This window comes from Nesoenas mayeri (genome assembly GCF_963082525.1).
Source record: "Nesoenas mayeri genome assembly, chromosome: 15".
NCBI lineage: Eukaryota > Metazoa > Chordata > Aves > Columbiformes > Columbidae > Nesoenas > Nesoenas mayeri.
In genome coordinates, this window is record NC_137559.1 from 3,468,243 (window position 1) to 3,484,486 (window position 16,244).

The 16,244-nt window shown below is 42.5% G+C and overlaps 1 protein-coding gene across 2 annotated transcripts in view; it reads left to right on the plus strand.

The window, feature by feature from the left end:
* Positions 1 to 16,244, plus strand: part of FOXK1 (forkhead box K1) — a 48,523-nt gene that overhangs the window by 11,202 nt on the left and 21,077 nt on the right. For both annotated transcript variants that reach the window (XM_080353803.1, XM_080353804.1), the window contains exon 2: positions 15,465 to 15,662. In XM_080353803.1, coding sequence (XP_080209929.1) covers positions 15,465 to 15,662 — 198 coding nt within the window. The remainder of the gene's footprint in view (positions 1 to 15,464; positions 15,663 to 16,244) is intronic.

Consider the following 16,244-nt stretch of genomic DNA (forward strand, 5'->3'; position numbering starts at 1 on the left):
CCTTGTCCTACATGCCATTGTAAAAAGTCCCTCTCCAGTTTTCTTGTAGGTCCCTTTCAGGTGCTGGAAAAGTTGCTATAGGGTGTCCCTGGTGCCTTCTCTTCTCCAGGCTGAAAAATGGCAACTCTCAGCCTGTCCTCACAGCAGAGGCGCTCCAGCGCTCAGATCATCTTTGTGGCCTCCCCAAATTTGGTCCAACAGGTCCACATCCTTCTTGTGTTGGGGCCCCCGAGCTGGATGCAGCACTGCAGGTGGGGTCTCACCAGAGTGGAGCAGAGGGGGAGAATCCCCTCCCTTGACCTGCTGCTCATGCTGCTTTGGATGTGGCCCGGGGTGGTGGGTTTTGCCTGATTTCCTCATGTTTGGGATGCATTTCTCCTGAGCTTGGAGGAGGTGACCCTTGAACAATAACCAGCTCTCTTGTGCCCCTTGTCACCCTGGGGCGAGATCCTGAACCAAGGAGATTCTGAAGAGGTCAAAGTTTGCTCTCCTGAGGTCCGGAGTGGGGTGCTTGCTGTGCACCCTCTTCACTGCCCTAAGGATCTTGAACTCCGCTATGTCATGGTCAATACAGCTACACATTCCTTGAGCTTCACCAACCTCTCCTTGTTGGTGAGAACTAGATGCAGCAGAGCACCTCTCCTCATTGGCTTCTCTTATCACTTGGACAAGGAAGTTATCATCAATGTATGATGCTAAAGCATCAATGATGGTAACTCCTCCTTCTTCAGGAAATAAAAATTCTCCAGTAATCTGGATACTTGTAGTAATAAGGGAAGAGTCTTCCCAAGAAGATGGAAGGTAGGCTGAAAATCGGGATAGAATCAAAGTTGCATGTTGCCTGTGGCAGTCACGGCCAGATTTCTGTGGTGAAAGGGGCAGAATCTGCGGCAGGCTGGAAATTCCCCAGCAGCTGAGCAAAGCTTTGAAATGCTTGGTGTTGAGTGAGGTATGGAAATGAATAACCAGTGGTACTTGTAGAGGCCAACCGTGGCACTGCACTTAGTTCCGTGCTGCCACTATGTATTTAATTCTCAGTGCGCTGCTTAATTTCTTATTGAAAACAGAACTCTTTGTAGAAGCTGTTACAGGGAAGTTCCCCAGAGCGTGGGTGCAGGTGGGGCTTTTTTTGGCACTGAGGTAGGTGTTAATTGTGGTTTATGATTGAGGGAGGAACGTACCTAGTTGAGTGTTTCTGCCAGGATGAGCAAAGGAGGAAAACAGTTAATTTTGACCTTTTTCGTTTTAACCAAGATCAATGTGAACAGCAGAGGCTTTGGAAAGCCTCTCAGAAGGGCTCTCCAGTTTCGCAGCAGCGGGGAAGGGGTGAGAGATGCTGGTGGTGGCCACGCTCTGCTGAATCACTTCTTGTGGTCTCTGCTGTGGTACAATGGAAGCCAGAGTTAGGCTCTTATCTTAAGGTTTGTCTTGGAGGGGGGGGAAAAACTCAGCACGTCATGGGGGCTAGGCAGCCTTTTCTGGCACAGAAACACTGTGGGCAAATGTGTGTCTTACAGTATTTGCCATTCCTGTGACATCTCTGGAAAACAAACTGAGTGTCAGACTGACTGCTCACTGCCTGGGGCTGCCAGAATAACCACCCTACTTTGTTTCATACAAGTTGCCTTTCATTGTGCACCTGAATTAACGTGATGGGACAGCAAGTTAGTACAGGGGTGGATGGAATAACCTTGTTTGTCACTGTAGTGTGTATTGTATTTTTTTAATGTCATAAAACCTTGCTGCTGTCAGGCACACGCTCGAAGGATATTTATCTCCACAGAGTGCTTTTTTCTTTTAAACTTCTGTTCTACTCCATACTCCTGCCAATTTGACCTGTGCTTTAGTTTTGTTTAGTGGGTATTATCTGGTAGGATTGGGATTTGATTTTGATTTGGCTTTTTTTCCTTTGCAACATCACATTGGGATCTAAAATGGAGCTGCTTTAAAATTGAACACTAGGATATGGTATATATTTTTTCCAATGTTGTAAGAGTGGCAACCATATAAAATGAATTTCTGTGTCCTCTGAATGTGCCTCAAACATAATTAAGTGTCATCCTGACAAAAAGTGGCTTTGTGGAAATCCTGGCTCAAGACACATCTTTGCTCTTTGTCAATCCAGGAGTGGCAAGTACGGTGTTGATTTTTCCTAAGGTGGATGCTGGCTTAACAGGACCAAAATCCACACTTTCTTCCAGCCCATTTTTTTGAGGTCTGTAGAAGCCAATAATGACTAGAAGGTGTTCAGAAGGGTTTGTTAGAGCTACTGATTCTGTCGCCCAGTCTCAACAGCTCTCCGGGCCCACAATGAATGTGGTTAAAATCCCATGAGAGGCTCCAATAGGTCCTAAATCTACAAGCAAGGTGGGTAGCACTTTGTGAAGAGAGACAATTGATCCTGCTCCATGTTGATTTTTGTGGTGCTAGCACGTGGTGGAAGCAGGAGGAACCAGTTAATTTTAGCTCGATTAGCAACACAGAAGGGAAACAAGATGAGTGCATTGTAAATGGCGATGGGATGAGGTCAATGAGGGTAGTTTATTTCCATGCAGCTAAGTGGGTGTTCTCAGCAATTTAATTTTTCGTTTTTTGTTTTTAAGAGAACTAAGAATGTTAATGCATTTAGCCCTTGAAATCCTTCTGTGGTCAGAATTCTGGATACTTTAATGTTGTTGATTGGTGGTTGTTTCAAATTAACACCAGGTGCTTGTATTCTGTTCCTTAGCAGTTCCTTGTTCCTCTGCTCTCTGTTACCTGGTTCAGCAGCAAGTGACGAGTGATTCTTGGTACGGGACTCTCAGATGTTCTCCTACTCACCTTTGTTTATATTCTGGAGCACGTTCAAAACTGTTTAAACATTGCACAAACAGCCAGATTAAGATCTATTGACATAAAGGAGGCTGGGAGGAGGGAGTGTCTGGCTGGTCATCTGTGTCTCCCTCCAGCTGTTGTTATTGGAGTTGTACACGTGTCTGTGCAATGGCCGTGGGGTGTCAGGCAGGCTGCTGGTCAAAAACACAGTGGCAAGAGACTGATACCTGTCAGCACAGTGTTTTTTTCCTTTGTACGGTACAGTAATAACACAAACAAGGGAGTGTATGTAGGCGATGCGCTCCTTCCTCTTGACCTCGGTGTGCACAAAGCATCTCATGGTGTTCTATGGAAGGCAAGGAGGCTCAAAATGGAAGATCAGAAGGCGAGCGCCATTTAGGAAAATAAATTCAGATGCAAATACAGAAATATCAGAAAGCGGGTAAGTTCATTTAAAAAAACCAACAAACACCACAACACACCATGTCTTTTCTGAAGCTAAGGCAATTTGGTTCCTGGCCCCTCTTAGCTACATAAAACCAGAGGTGTTAAATAGCTGTTAAGCTTTTGAAGGAGTTCGCAGGTAGCATGTTGGATTTTGTTTGTTTATTTTAAAATCACAGATATTTATGATGTTCAGGCTTTGGAAGAAAAAAATAAAATACAATGCAGGCAATATACTGAAAAAATTAACAGATTGATCATCCTAACGTTTTGCAGTTGTAAGACTTGATGATAAAAGTGAGATATGCAACATTTGTGTATAATTTGCATTTTCTCTGAAGATCAAATATTTATTGGCTGGTGAAGAAATGGTTAAGATAGGATCTAGACCTCTACAGGCTAGCATACCTGATTAGAGCAGCAGCGATACACAGGCTGTTGAGTGTTATATAGTCTCTTAACTGTCATTATTTTTATGTATACAACCACACACACAACAAAATAACATAATAGGCTTGCTGTGTGTTGCAGATGATATCAGGCATCTGCAGTGCTGATAGCGAAATGTTCTGGTGCTGCCAGCCAACCTCATTTAAATGAAAGCGTCGCCCGCTCTTTGTGCCAGCCCACTCCTTTGGTGGCAAACTTTCATATCAAGTTTTTGATGTCAGGCCACTCATTCTGGCACATAAAACACGGCCCTATTCTCAAGATTCCAAATAAACAGCAGCCTTCTGGTTAATTTTAGACTTTAAAGACAGCTTACTAAATGTTCTCCACAGGTAGCTGTTGACATCCCTGGGAATGCAACTGCACAGTTTTTCTCCGCTGTCGTTATACTGAGAGGCATGATAAATTAGACAGGCTTTAACTGACTGGCAGAGCGATGTTAGGGTAAGATGTGGCTTACAACACGTAGAAAAAAGTTCACTGTGTCTTAACTGTTTGCTCAGAGGCATGAAGTTGTTTATAGCGAGGGCTGCACAGGGGAACCAAGTGGCTTCTGAGCGGTGCAGGGGCCAGAATTCACCCTTGGGAGACTTTAATAAAAATAAATAGAAAAAAATCAGGCAAAGAAAAACCCCAACCAATATTGATTAAAAGATAGATGTCACTGCTGCAGATTAATTTATATTGATGTAAAATTCCATCTGATTTTTGCGGGATAGGTAAGACCTTCCAGGCTTAGATGTTTTGCACATTGACAGACTCAAGTTGGATCTTGTGGTGCCTCAGACTGGCTGGACTCCACAATCTGGCCCACGTGCTGCTGAATTGCTTGTTTTTAGAGGAATAGGAGAGCTCAGCAGGGGAAGGCGAATTCGTCTTCTGATGGTGAGCCCTGTGCCCAGCACTCCTGGGTTGGAGTGAATGGCATATTTTGAAGCTGACTCCAGTGTTTTGAAATGTGAAACTCAAGTGAGGTACAACTATAGCACCACCTCTTTGTTTCTCTGTGTCTGGTGATTGGGCACCAAGTGACTCCCGTGTCACCTTAGCATACGTATTTAACAAGGTGGGCTTTGTGGTTGGCTTTAACAGGATCTCCAACCCAAGTACCAAAAATCTGCCTTAATGGTACTTGTTATAAAAGCCAGTTAATGATAATCTTTCATTATACAGAAGCTTGGTTTCTGAGATCATCTTACATATTTATAATCTATCTGGAAAGAATTGTCAGGATTTTTCTGGATTAATTTTAACATAAGTGTTTATAGTTGGGGTTTTTTTGTAATGTTTTAAATATGTAAGTGAATTCATCTCTAGTCAGGTGTGGATTGACTGGTGTTGCACTTAAAAAGTAAGTAGCTAATAATGATGGTATTTCAAGAATATCCTTCAGCTTTTTTTGCAGACATTAAAGTGAATGAGGAGACACTACTAGCTGGTTTACAGTGCTTTCTGCTGCAAAAGTTCCAGAAAGGTCAGTTTTGAAGCTGCACACTCCTGGCCCTTTGCACTCTGGTAGCTTTCTGTAGGAGACTAGAGCAGCTTCTGGTAGGTTTTTCTGGTATTGAACTGAGCAGGATGACTCAAAGACCCATCCTGCAAAGCTGAGGGTAGTAGAATGTGGAAAAAAATGCGTTCGTAATGTGAATTTGCCAGGCAGGGTGTTGACTCCAGAGGAAACCTCCTGCCATTCCCGCTGTCTCTTCTTTAGCTGATTGAAACACCCGTCACAGCGGTATTGGTGATATTCTTTCCTGCTCTTCTATGAGATGTTAATTTGATACTGCGTGAATTTATTCCCTAACCTTGTTGTGGTATTTCATTACTGAAAAAAAAAATGACAACTACACTATTTTATGTGTTGTTTTTTTATTTCCTGCACTGCGCTTTGCTCCTCAAAGGGGAGAATCTGGAAGTGAAGCTGTGCTTGATGTCTCAAATAATTTTTGAAGAGTAAAATCAGAACATTATTGAAGAGATTTAAGGGATGTAAAAATAAAAATACAGCTCTTGATTCTTCAGTCCTAATTCTCCAGCGTGATACAGCCTCGAATGTTCTCACTTGAATGAAAAATGAACTGCCACTGTTTGTGGTGTTGGTGTCGCCGTCACAGCGCAAACTGATAAATCAAGCAATTAAAAGGCTTGCTAGATAAGAAATTGTAGGGAAGATGTGTAGAATAAAATGACTGTTGAAGTTTTACAGCCTGGTATCACAGTGCAAACTCTCCCGAAGGTTTTGCTTTCAATATCTACTTCTTGGAGCCTCAAGAAAAAGAAAAACGCTCATCGTCTCCTGTGCACTTTTAAAGAAGATATATACGAACCAAACCAACATTTTGATGTTCTTTGGGTTGGGCTTCAGGTATCTCTTTTTAGCTTTCCTGATGAGCCCAGGGGTGTTTATACTCTTCCCCCTCCACCACCTGCTTGGCTCTGTTTCCCTTGCTGCCGTTTCCCAGGATGGGCAGTGGGCTCAGCGAGGTGGGACGTCTGCAGAGAAATCAAAATGAATGTCCGTGTGTGCATGGTGCTGGCAGAGGAATGCAGAGTTTGCCCCAGCTTTCCTGTGAACGCTACTGTCTTCAAAGGAGTTTGCAACAAATACCTGTTAGAAAATCTGCCAGCGTGTGGAAGTGTTTCTCAGTGTGTTTGAACCTTGATGAAATGGCATAAAGGGAAGCCCTGTGCAACTGAGCTCAATAGAAACATTCATTACAGCTAATTTACTCGGTCCTTTTAAGAGACAGAGCTATTCATAATTTGTGGTTTTGCCTGATGCTGCTGGTAGTATTTGTTTTAAATAGATACACTTGCCTGCACATGCTCTTTGCCCATCTGAAATCTTGTCTGGCTGTGTTGGAAATCTTGTTTTAAATATAGTCGTATACAGCGTTCGTCAAATCCCAGTGTAACCTGTGGTGCCTTTGCGTACAGTTTCAGCTAAGCAGTAGCAAGGAGCATAAGGAAAAGGTCTTATCTCTGACAAAGAGAAATGGCATTTTTACTTCTTTTCTGAAGAATTGTCCTTGTTCAGCCATCTCACTGCACTTGCTTTTCTCAAGGACAATCAGTTCATCAACTCTGGGAGCAAGAAGGTACTAAAAAGCACTTATTTTGCAGCGTGTAGAGCCTGTGTAGCCCATCTGAGGTGACCACAAACCCACTCCTGCAGACATGACCTGCACCGGTTGCCATGGGAGAATTGCCATGGGTACGGGGAAGCAATTGTTAGGATGCAGAAAACATTTTCATTCTTTAGTCCCCTTGCACACAGCTGAGTGAATTTGGTTTTGAAATAATTAGACTGAATTAAAAGAAAAAACAAACATGGTGACTTTTCTGTTTCAGGAACTTTTGAAAATTTCCAGCCTTAGAGCATCAGCCTGGAGGCTGATGTGATTGACCTGAGAAAAAACAGAGCTTTTCTCAAAATGAATGAATGGCATTTCGTTTTCTGAAAGGAGAAGGTAGTGTTTGGATCATGTGATGCTTAAATCAGTCTGTGGTTACGTACTCTGGTGGGGTTTTTTTAATGATCTGTCATATGTCTGCACCATTTCTGCTGGTACCTGCTCCTTCCTTCCCTTGATACTTGTCCCCTCCACCACCTCTGTGGGGGCGGTGGGGCTTGTGTTGCCATGTGGAAGGCAAGACAAGGGACTGATTTGCCTGAGAACTTACTCCAACAACAAAAAAATAAAGGAATTATTACTTCAGCTACCTGTTTTGCCTTGCTGTGCAGTTGTTTGGATGGTGCTACTGGCATGAGGGTGACATTGAGAGGAAATGGCTGAGGGGAGGGTGCCGAGTACGGGAAATGCCTCTTACAGCAGAGAAACAGAGTTGGATTGTGCTAAAATAAATCTGCATGAGACTGAGTGTCATCATTGATATCTCTTTGGGGAGAAGATTCTTTTAAAGGCAGAAGGAATCAGTGAGCCATCCACACGACCCATGGAATTTTACCCAGTTGTCCAGTTACTCATCCCAGCGAGTCCAGGGTGATGATCCAGCTAACTCAGATATATTCAGGGGAAGGACAGAAAATCCTCCAGTAATCTGGAATAGCTAGTTGATACTAATTCCACCAGATTGGGTGTGAGGGATTCTTAGTTACTTCAGTGTGAGATTGTCTTTACTAAAACCAGCTTTACATTTGCTCTAGTACAGGAACAATACCTGAGCAGTGGTTAATGCCAGGGACCCCAGTACACCGAAGCTGAGCTACTTGTGCATCTGGTGTAACAGGGCAATGGAAATAGTTGCTGCTACTTTTTCTAGAAAATGTTCCCAACACAAGAAAATTAAAATTCATGAAGAGAAGTAAGACTACTCTGTCTTTAATGCAACTAATTATTTAAAATCTGAGCTCACTCACAGATGTACTCAGGCAATTTTAGCTCAGTCTCAGCTGATATATGTATCAGTATAGATGTGTATATCTGCAATGTTAAGCATGACAGTGTACATTAAATAAAGTGTGTACAAAGCATGCAAGGCAAGCGACTTGTGAGGTTAGAAACCAGTCCTCCTGATCCAAGCTCATGTTGTGGCTTACAGAATAGTTATGACCAGACATTTCACTGGGTCGCTCTGTCATTTCAGCAGTGATGGAGATCACTATCCTCCTTTATTTGCAGATAATCTCTGTACGTTCTAAATCTTGTTTTCCTTCAGTTGTGTTAAAAACACTTTTATAGCTTTTCCTCTAATGAAACACTAGTGGATAATACCAGAGGTGTTTTTGCAGGGAGTTGTGCAGTTTATTTCCAGGTTGTGCTGCTGTCTGCCAGTGCTTGTCTTCAGCTTGAGCTGATTCCTTCCAGGAAGAAAAAATGTTGATTCTGGCCTGCACCATTTACTTGCAGACCCTTTGCTTATCTCTCGAATACAACAAATGACTTAACCAACCATCATGTTGCAGATATTCCTCTGATGTGCGTTTGATAAAGGACTTTACTGGTAGGCCTTCAATAGGATTTCTGTGTTAAATCTGGTCAGATCAGCACAGCGATCAAAGGGAAACAGCAAATGCTGAAAACTCATTAAGACCCTGGTAACCTCCAAAACTAACCAAGCACTCTTAAAATCCCGGCAGTTTTGTTGCCTGTGTCCCCCAGCCTAAAGAGACATGTAAAGAAAAGAATTATAATGCCTTTTAAATTGCCATGGTGATAGGCACATGCGTGTTTTGTAACGTGTGTTCAGACTTAAGAGAATAAAATGTGTTTTGTCTTCCTCCAGAACTCTTTTCTTGGTCTCAGTGCAATTAACTTTTTCACGTGAAATGCAGATAGCACTGGCCAAGTGGATGATATAACTGGTTTCTTATTGGTATTGCTTACAAAGTGTTATTTAGGGAAAAAAATTCTAGGGCAGGGAGTGGAACAGGAAATGTTGGATGATTTTATTATAAAGGAGGGGTGAATAGTACCTAATCTCCTGTGACAGCTCTGGCGGCTTTCAGAGCTTGTTATACGGTTTTACGACATTCATTCAAACTAATATTCATTTTAATCCACTTGTGATTGAAAGGTGGTTTTGTTACTCATGTTTTTGCCCACCTTGCTGCTTCAGACAGCTGTAGCTCCAGGAGAATAATAATTTTGAGCACAATACTTCTGACGATTATTCCCATTGGGGTGTAAGGCTTGAGTTTATTTTTGTGAAGCTGGAGAAAATTGATTTAGTTATTTAGTTACTGAAATGGGGTGATACCCTTCCAAATACTTTGCAGTTGAAGTGTTTTGTGCTGAAGTTGCCATGAGCGTTGTTCTCCCTGGGCACAGCGAAGCATCACAAACCGACACATCTTGGTCAATAGATGTTCCCAGCTCAGCTCTTTTGCACTGGTCACAGCAATTATCAGAGGCTTGTTTCTGGAGAACTCTGAATCTGAGGTAGTTGTTCTTGTCTCAGTTTGCTTATCTCTCCACGGGCAGACCTTCAGGGCTTAGACGCATGTTTAGGTAAGGGAAGCAAATTCTTATCTCTTTGTAACCAAATTTGGGTTGATATTGGGTGCACTAGTGCCTAAACTTTCCCAGTGAGTCTTTTATGTTGTCCAAGACACCTCCTTTCAGACTGCTTCAAAGTGGTGTGGGAATGGGGAGTGGATTTATGACTTAATAGGAACTTGATTTTCATAGATGCAGGCATGTGGTTCTTCCCTTAGCTGATTACAGAAGACGAAGAAAATGAGTTACAGGAGGTAGTAACTGCTGCTACATACGGTACCTGCACATTTATTGTGGCCTGAAACTTCGGTATTTATCCTCCACATTGACTGAAAGGGTGAGAAGTATCCACCTTGCCCTCCAGTAACATCATGCAAAATGCCTTGAAATAACCGATAATGGTAACAGCCTGCCAAAGACAACTTCTGGCAAATTCTCACTTGAGCTGAGAAACCCAACACATTTTTAGAACTTTGTGCATGGGAATAATACTGTATTCTTCTGGGGCAGTTATATGTAATTGACACCAAAAAACCACTTTTTTAAAGTGTTTTCAGAGACGTTAAAGGGGACGGGGTAACAGCTGTTGTGCTGGGTTTGTTTGGGATATTTTCCTCTTTTATGAGGGTTTTTGTGGGCATTCTTGGTCAAACTTTAGCTCGTAATGACATAGTTCTGTTTCATTGTGACGTGCTGCTGTAATTAAAGCTCTGGCTGTCCGTGTTTGCTGAATCCAAGGAATTTACTGATCTCAGATATAACTGTCTCAAGAGCTGGGCTACTGTCCCCTTGCATCATGTGGAAAGATTTAGATACTGAGTCAGTGGTGTGGAAACAGTATCATACTTAAGTTTTCTGGATGAGACCCCAGGACTGTTGCTCGTCTGATTCAAATTGTGAAATATTATTTTTAACAAAGCGTTTTATGAAAAGTTCCTTACTCAACCTGCATCCCAGCACTGTTAGTAACACCGATGCTACTGGTGTGTCTATACCCACAGCATTCAGGAATAACAGGATTTCATAAATTGTGGCAAGATACAGTAGACAAAGATGGTACCGACTTGCTGATGACAACGCATGTGTAACAGTCTCCCAACTTAATTGTCTGGTTATTCCCTATTGCATAATAAGCTGGAGTGATGTTTATGTATAACATATTATATATTACATTTTTATATATATATTAAAAAAACATAATATATATAAATACCATCCCAGACTTGATATATACATTTTGGTATATACATATTTTTATATATATGTTCCACCTTGGCTTTTTCATGATTTGTCTTCTCCATTTTGCCGCTGTGCTTTTCTACAGTGTACACGTGAAAACCTAAATCCAGCACAGTTTCCTGCCTCCTTTTAAAACCTCTTTAAATAGCCTTTTCTTGCTCTTATGCAGCAGATCTTAGAAGCCATTTGGTGTTGAACAATACTCAAGGTGCTCTAACAAAGGAATTAGTGACTATAATAGCTTCCATTGAACCTGGTGCTATGTTTTTGTAAATGCATCTCTGTTTCCTTTACATCTATGAGTAAAAGGTGCTTTGAGGAGGGGGAGAATATGTCTGCTTTTCATAGAATCATGCAGGGTATGGAGTAGTTTTGTAGTTGTTTATTTTCCCTGACGTCTGCTTTAGGGGTGACTGTTTATGTGAAGTCTAGTGTTTCCTAGCACTTTATTTTCAAACCTTGCATAGATGAAATGCTTGTGGTCACTGTTGCTGGTTCACCACACGCCGGATGCCGAATAGCATGGGTGCTGTGTTGTCCGTGTGAGACGCTCCCCCAGGAAACTTTAGGAATATCTGTCTTTTTTAAAAAATAAAACAAACAAAATTCTAGCAACGTCTTTTATAGAGCTATAACCACGTGTGGCATGTGCGCTCCTCCTCCCCATGGTCTCCAATGTATATATAGCATGCATTCAGCACATGCTATGGAGTCTGGGAACTGAAGCACGCAGCAGGGAGCCAGCAATCCATTTTCTTTTGACTTTCTCCTGCCTGTAATCTTGTCAAGCAAGAATTATCTCTATGCAGTTTATGTAGGTTGGTCTGTGTTTGTGTGTTTTCATCTCTAACAAACTAAAAAAGCTTTCTATTCTCACTGCCATGCAAGGCATCCTAGGGAAATAGGAAGCTTTTCCCATAAGGAATTGAAATGTATGCAACACACTATAACTGTATGAGTACAATATATATCATTTATATGCCCAGGGATTGCAGGATGTACGTGTCTATAGCAGATTATCAAGTAAAACTCAACAGTTCTGGAAACGAAGCAGGTTGCTTCCTGCCTGTAACAAGACTGAGAGATTTTGCAGGCCATTAATTTACTCCCTGTAATCAGCTGGAAATTTCAGAGGTGCTTAAGAGTTGCCTCTTGGGCGTCCTTGGAAATACCAGTTAACTTTGTTATGCTTTTTATGTGGAGCCTAATGTGTGCTTTCAGATTGATCTTTTTCTCGTGGTGGAAATGTTAAGCAGTAGTAGTAATTGCCACGCATCTTTGATAGGAATCATGCAACATGGATCAAATAGTATAACTCAGTTTAAATAACTTAAAATATATACAGTAATCTCAAAGAATGCATGCCCAGTTCTGCTTGGGCTGTCTGCCCTGTCCTCCTTATCTTCTGTAGAAGTATAATTCTCACAGGCTTAAATCCTGCACTAAATGTGCCTCACTCCTAAATAGGGCTACCCGACATAATTTGAGTTTATCCTCTTTTGATCAGAAAGAGGTTAATTAAGGGAACAATTAGAAAAGCTCATTAAAACTGCATTCGGGTTCAGTGTAACGAAAAGTGAGCTTTCTTACGACAAGATGATTCAGAAATCATGCTTTTCTGGTTTCTCATTGACACAGTTCCCCAGTATTAGAGCACGTACGCTGATTTGAAGCAGCGTCTTGGGCTGCGCTGTTGTTGCTGTTCACATGACCGGTTGTGATAGAGACTGGACCCATCACGTTAATCCCAGGCACCTTCTCGCCCCTGAGGGAGGGGAGGAGTTCGGCAGGAATTTACACTGTATTTTGCATTGCATTTCCATTCCTTGGGTTCCAGGTTTTTACAGCAGTAAAAGCATAAATTCCCCCCCACCTTGGCAGTGTCAGGAGTGGAAACCAGCACCGACCGGGCTGCAGAAGCCTTCGAAAGCTCTGAGCACCCCTTGCGTATATCCACACTGATGTTTTCTGGGATTGATTCTTTACAAAATGGCCACGTACGTGCTAGCTAGCATAATGTGTGAAAGCTAGTTGTATGTCCTAGGTTCTGCTTCAGTGCCTTGGGAAGCCTGCCTTTCTCAAAACAAAATCACAGCCGCCAACAAACGGTTTGCTTGTGCAGCCAGCCCAGCCCAGCCTCTCTGTTTCTCTTCCCTCGTTCCAGTCTGAGATTGCGGGTAAATCACATGGCTGGACCGGAGAGATTTGGGAAGGCTCTCAAGGAAAAGCAGTGTTAGACAGGCCCCTCCAGCACACATTTACTGCGTTAGTTGAGCCTTCGGATTTCAGGCTGACTCATGATTTTGGAGAAGTAACAGATTTTGTTAAGATTGGCGCATGCTCGCAGACTAATAGAACTGCCTTGCAGTGTTTTAGGTGCAGGTATCAACTTATCTAATGTTGTTACAGCATCGGCAAATATAGCAGAGTTGAGGAGTTAGTTGCTCCATCGCCTGGAAGAAGTAGTGTGTAGGAGATGTGGATCTCGCATTACTGGCTCCTTCTGAAAAGGAAGATTTAAGTGGCGGTGGGGTATTGCTCCTCACTGGTATGAAGCGGGGATCTTCTGTCCTCGCAGTGCGGCATACCTGCCTTAGGGCTCTGCAGCCGGGCCTGTTGAGATCAGCAGCACGTTGGGATTGCGCTGAACACACTGTTAAACAAGGACTGATTTGTCCTTGGCTCATATGTTAAAAAATGCTGAGCACCTGGCATGACAGCAGAGAATTCCATCGCTCTGTGAAAGGAAGCTCAGCTCTTCCCTGGTAAGGGCTTGAGAAATGATGAAGCTTTGCTCATACCGGTATCAAGCCTTAGTCCATGTGATGCTCATTGCAAATTTATGTATTCTCTGTTGGCCTTTTTCTATAATCAAATCCATGTAGCAGTACAAAAGCTTGAAATAGAGAGCAGTGGTTCCCCAACCTTGTTTCAGGTTCATCTCGGTGAGCTGTGTGCCCGCTGCTGGCGGACACTGCAATGCACAGACACTCTGTTCTGAATTGTGTGTTTGTATTGAATCTGCTGGGAACCATGTTTAGAAGGGTTAGATAAACACGACGAGGCTGTGTTGCCAGTGATGATGTTCTTATTTAATGCATTAGTGAGTGGAGGTGGCAGGACCTCTGAAGTGAATTAAATGCAATGCAAACTCCTGTACGTAGCAAAGCCCTTGTGACTCCAGGCTGCTGAATGCTGAGCCAGCTCAGCTCAAGGTGAGGTGGGAAATGGCCATGAGCCTCCCATGCCTGAATGGTAATTTTGTACTCCTCAAGGCACGTTTCTGGACATTACCTTACAGCAGAACTAGCTTGTGCAGAAGAACTAAGAGCAAGAGAGGATGTTTTTAGAGCTGTAATAGGGTGATTTTTCTGCCTTTCTATCAAAAGCAGCATTAAGATAAGGTGGTCACAAATATGGATTTACTTACTTGCCACTTTGTTCTGTTGTTACCTGGCAGGATTCAATAATGCATTGGTTAAAACAATGATGTTTAGCCTACACCAGCACTTAAAGTGCTAGAACAACACTGCCCGAGTCCCTCGTTTTCCTTCTATAGGCAAGATGCTGGAAGCCAGCACAATTACTGTGTTCTGTTGGCCTTTCCCACGGTGAAACCTGGTTTTTATTTCCTGCTTCTTTAACCTTAGTATCAGTGAAATGATCCCTGGAAAGCTTGTATTGATTGCACATTATTGTCTAATTAGAGTGCAATGAGAAGAAATGCAGAACGCTCACTCATTCAGCCCCATGTCTCTTGTAGACACTATAAATCAGAAAGCTTTCCGTTCAAATACGGAAAAAGCCAGTGCTTATTTCCTTTTGAATTTCCCAGCATCTCCTGAAGGCTACACTTGTATGATTAATTTTTTTTCCCTAAGTAACAATTGGAAAGAAGTGTTACTTAGAGAAGAAATGAGGCCCTACAGGCTTGCGGGGCCCTGTTCTAACCCTGTTAGCTATAACCCGCACTGTCTAAAGGGAGGCACTTCTGAATGAATGTATTTTAATCTGAAACCTGCTGGATGATCCTTTAGCATCATGTGCAGAGATATAAATGGGTAGTAGTTACACTATATGTAGAGGCCACAGTGCTGACGGGTCTTGCGGGGAGGCTGTTGCTATATCTGGACTTTATCACTCTTTTGCTCCATGTTGCTGGTGGTTGATACTTTCTAGTAACTTATATCTTCCTGAGTTATGCGCAAGGAGCTAATAAAAGATAAATCCTAGTCCTTGATACAGCAGGAACTCTAGAGTTTGTCATTATAGTTCTGCATCTTGCTTAGTTCTTGCTTAAATACAAGGCCTTGGGGAAATCACTTAGCTTACCCGAACCTTCAGCTTCCATCTAATCACTAGGTTAATACATGGTGATACACTATGATACATACACAGAGATTTATGAATGATCAGTAATTCTGCCAAAGACTCTGGGTAGAAAGATGCTATAGAGAATGGTGGACTTCTATGCTATGAATGATTCACTAATTGTTTACAAAAACACTTAAATATGTTTAGTACCATGTCTGAAAGTGACTTTTCTTTCCCTTACAGATGTACTTTCCGATTCCCTAGCACGGTTATAAAGATCCAGTTCACATCTTTATACCATAAAGAGGAAGCAAAAGAGGAAGCCTCATCACCTCCCCTTCGGCCACTTTACCCTCAAATATCGCCTCTGAAGATCCACATCCCGGAGCCGGATCTCCGGAGTGTGGTCAGTCCCCTCCCATCCCCCACCGGCACTATCAGGTAAGATTTTAACTATCCCAAGCGTGCTTTCTGGAGATTGATCTGTGTTCTCTACACCAGTCTGTCAGCCCTGTTTTTTTGGTATACTTGGTGCATTAAGTGCCCCATTAAAAATAGCTAGTTAAATATCCAATGCTCAAAATAAGGGAAGACAGTTAAAAACCTACGTCCTGGTGGCTGGAAGCAGGGCACAAGGCTTTTGTTTAAGAGCTCAAAGGATTGGGGGCGACTCAAGTGTTAGTTTCACGCTATAGAATTACTAGTCTATCTTTGGCAGTGGAATTAGAAATATCTGTCAAGAGCTACCTATATGCATGGAGAAAAGAAAGCAGGCAAATATTTTCTATGTTAGGACTGCCTGTTTTATTTTTATCTCTATAATATTCTGTTGTTGCTGGGTGGTGCCGGTGTTATCTGGAGTTGGGGACACGGGTGGCCATTGGCACGTGGTTTCCTGGGAATAGAAGGAAATGGGGGTAGGATGCTGACCACGTACGGAGGGGCTGTAGCAATCTGAACGTACATCTGTGTGAGTATCCTGTTTTGTAAACTACTTGTTTCAGGAATGTGCAGTTGAAATAA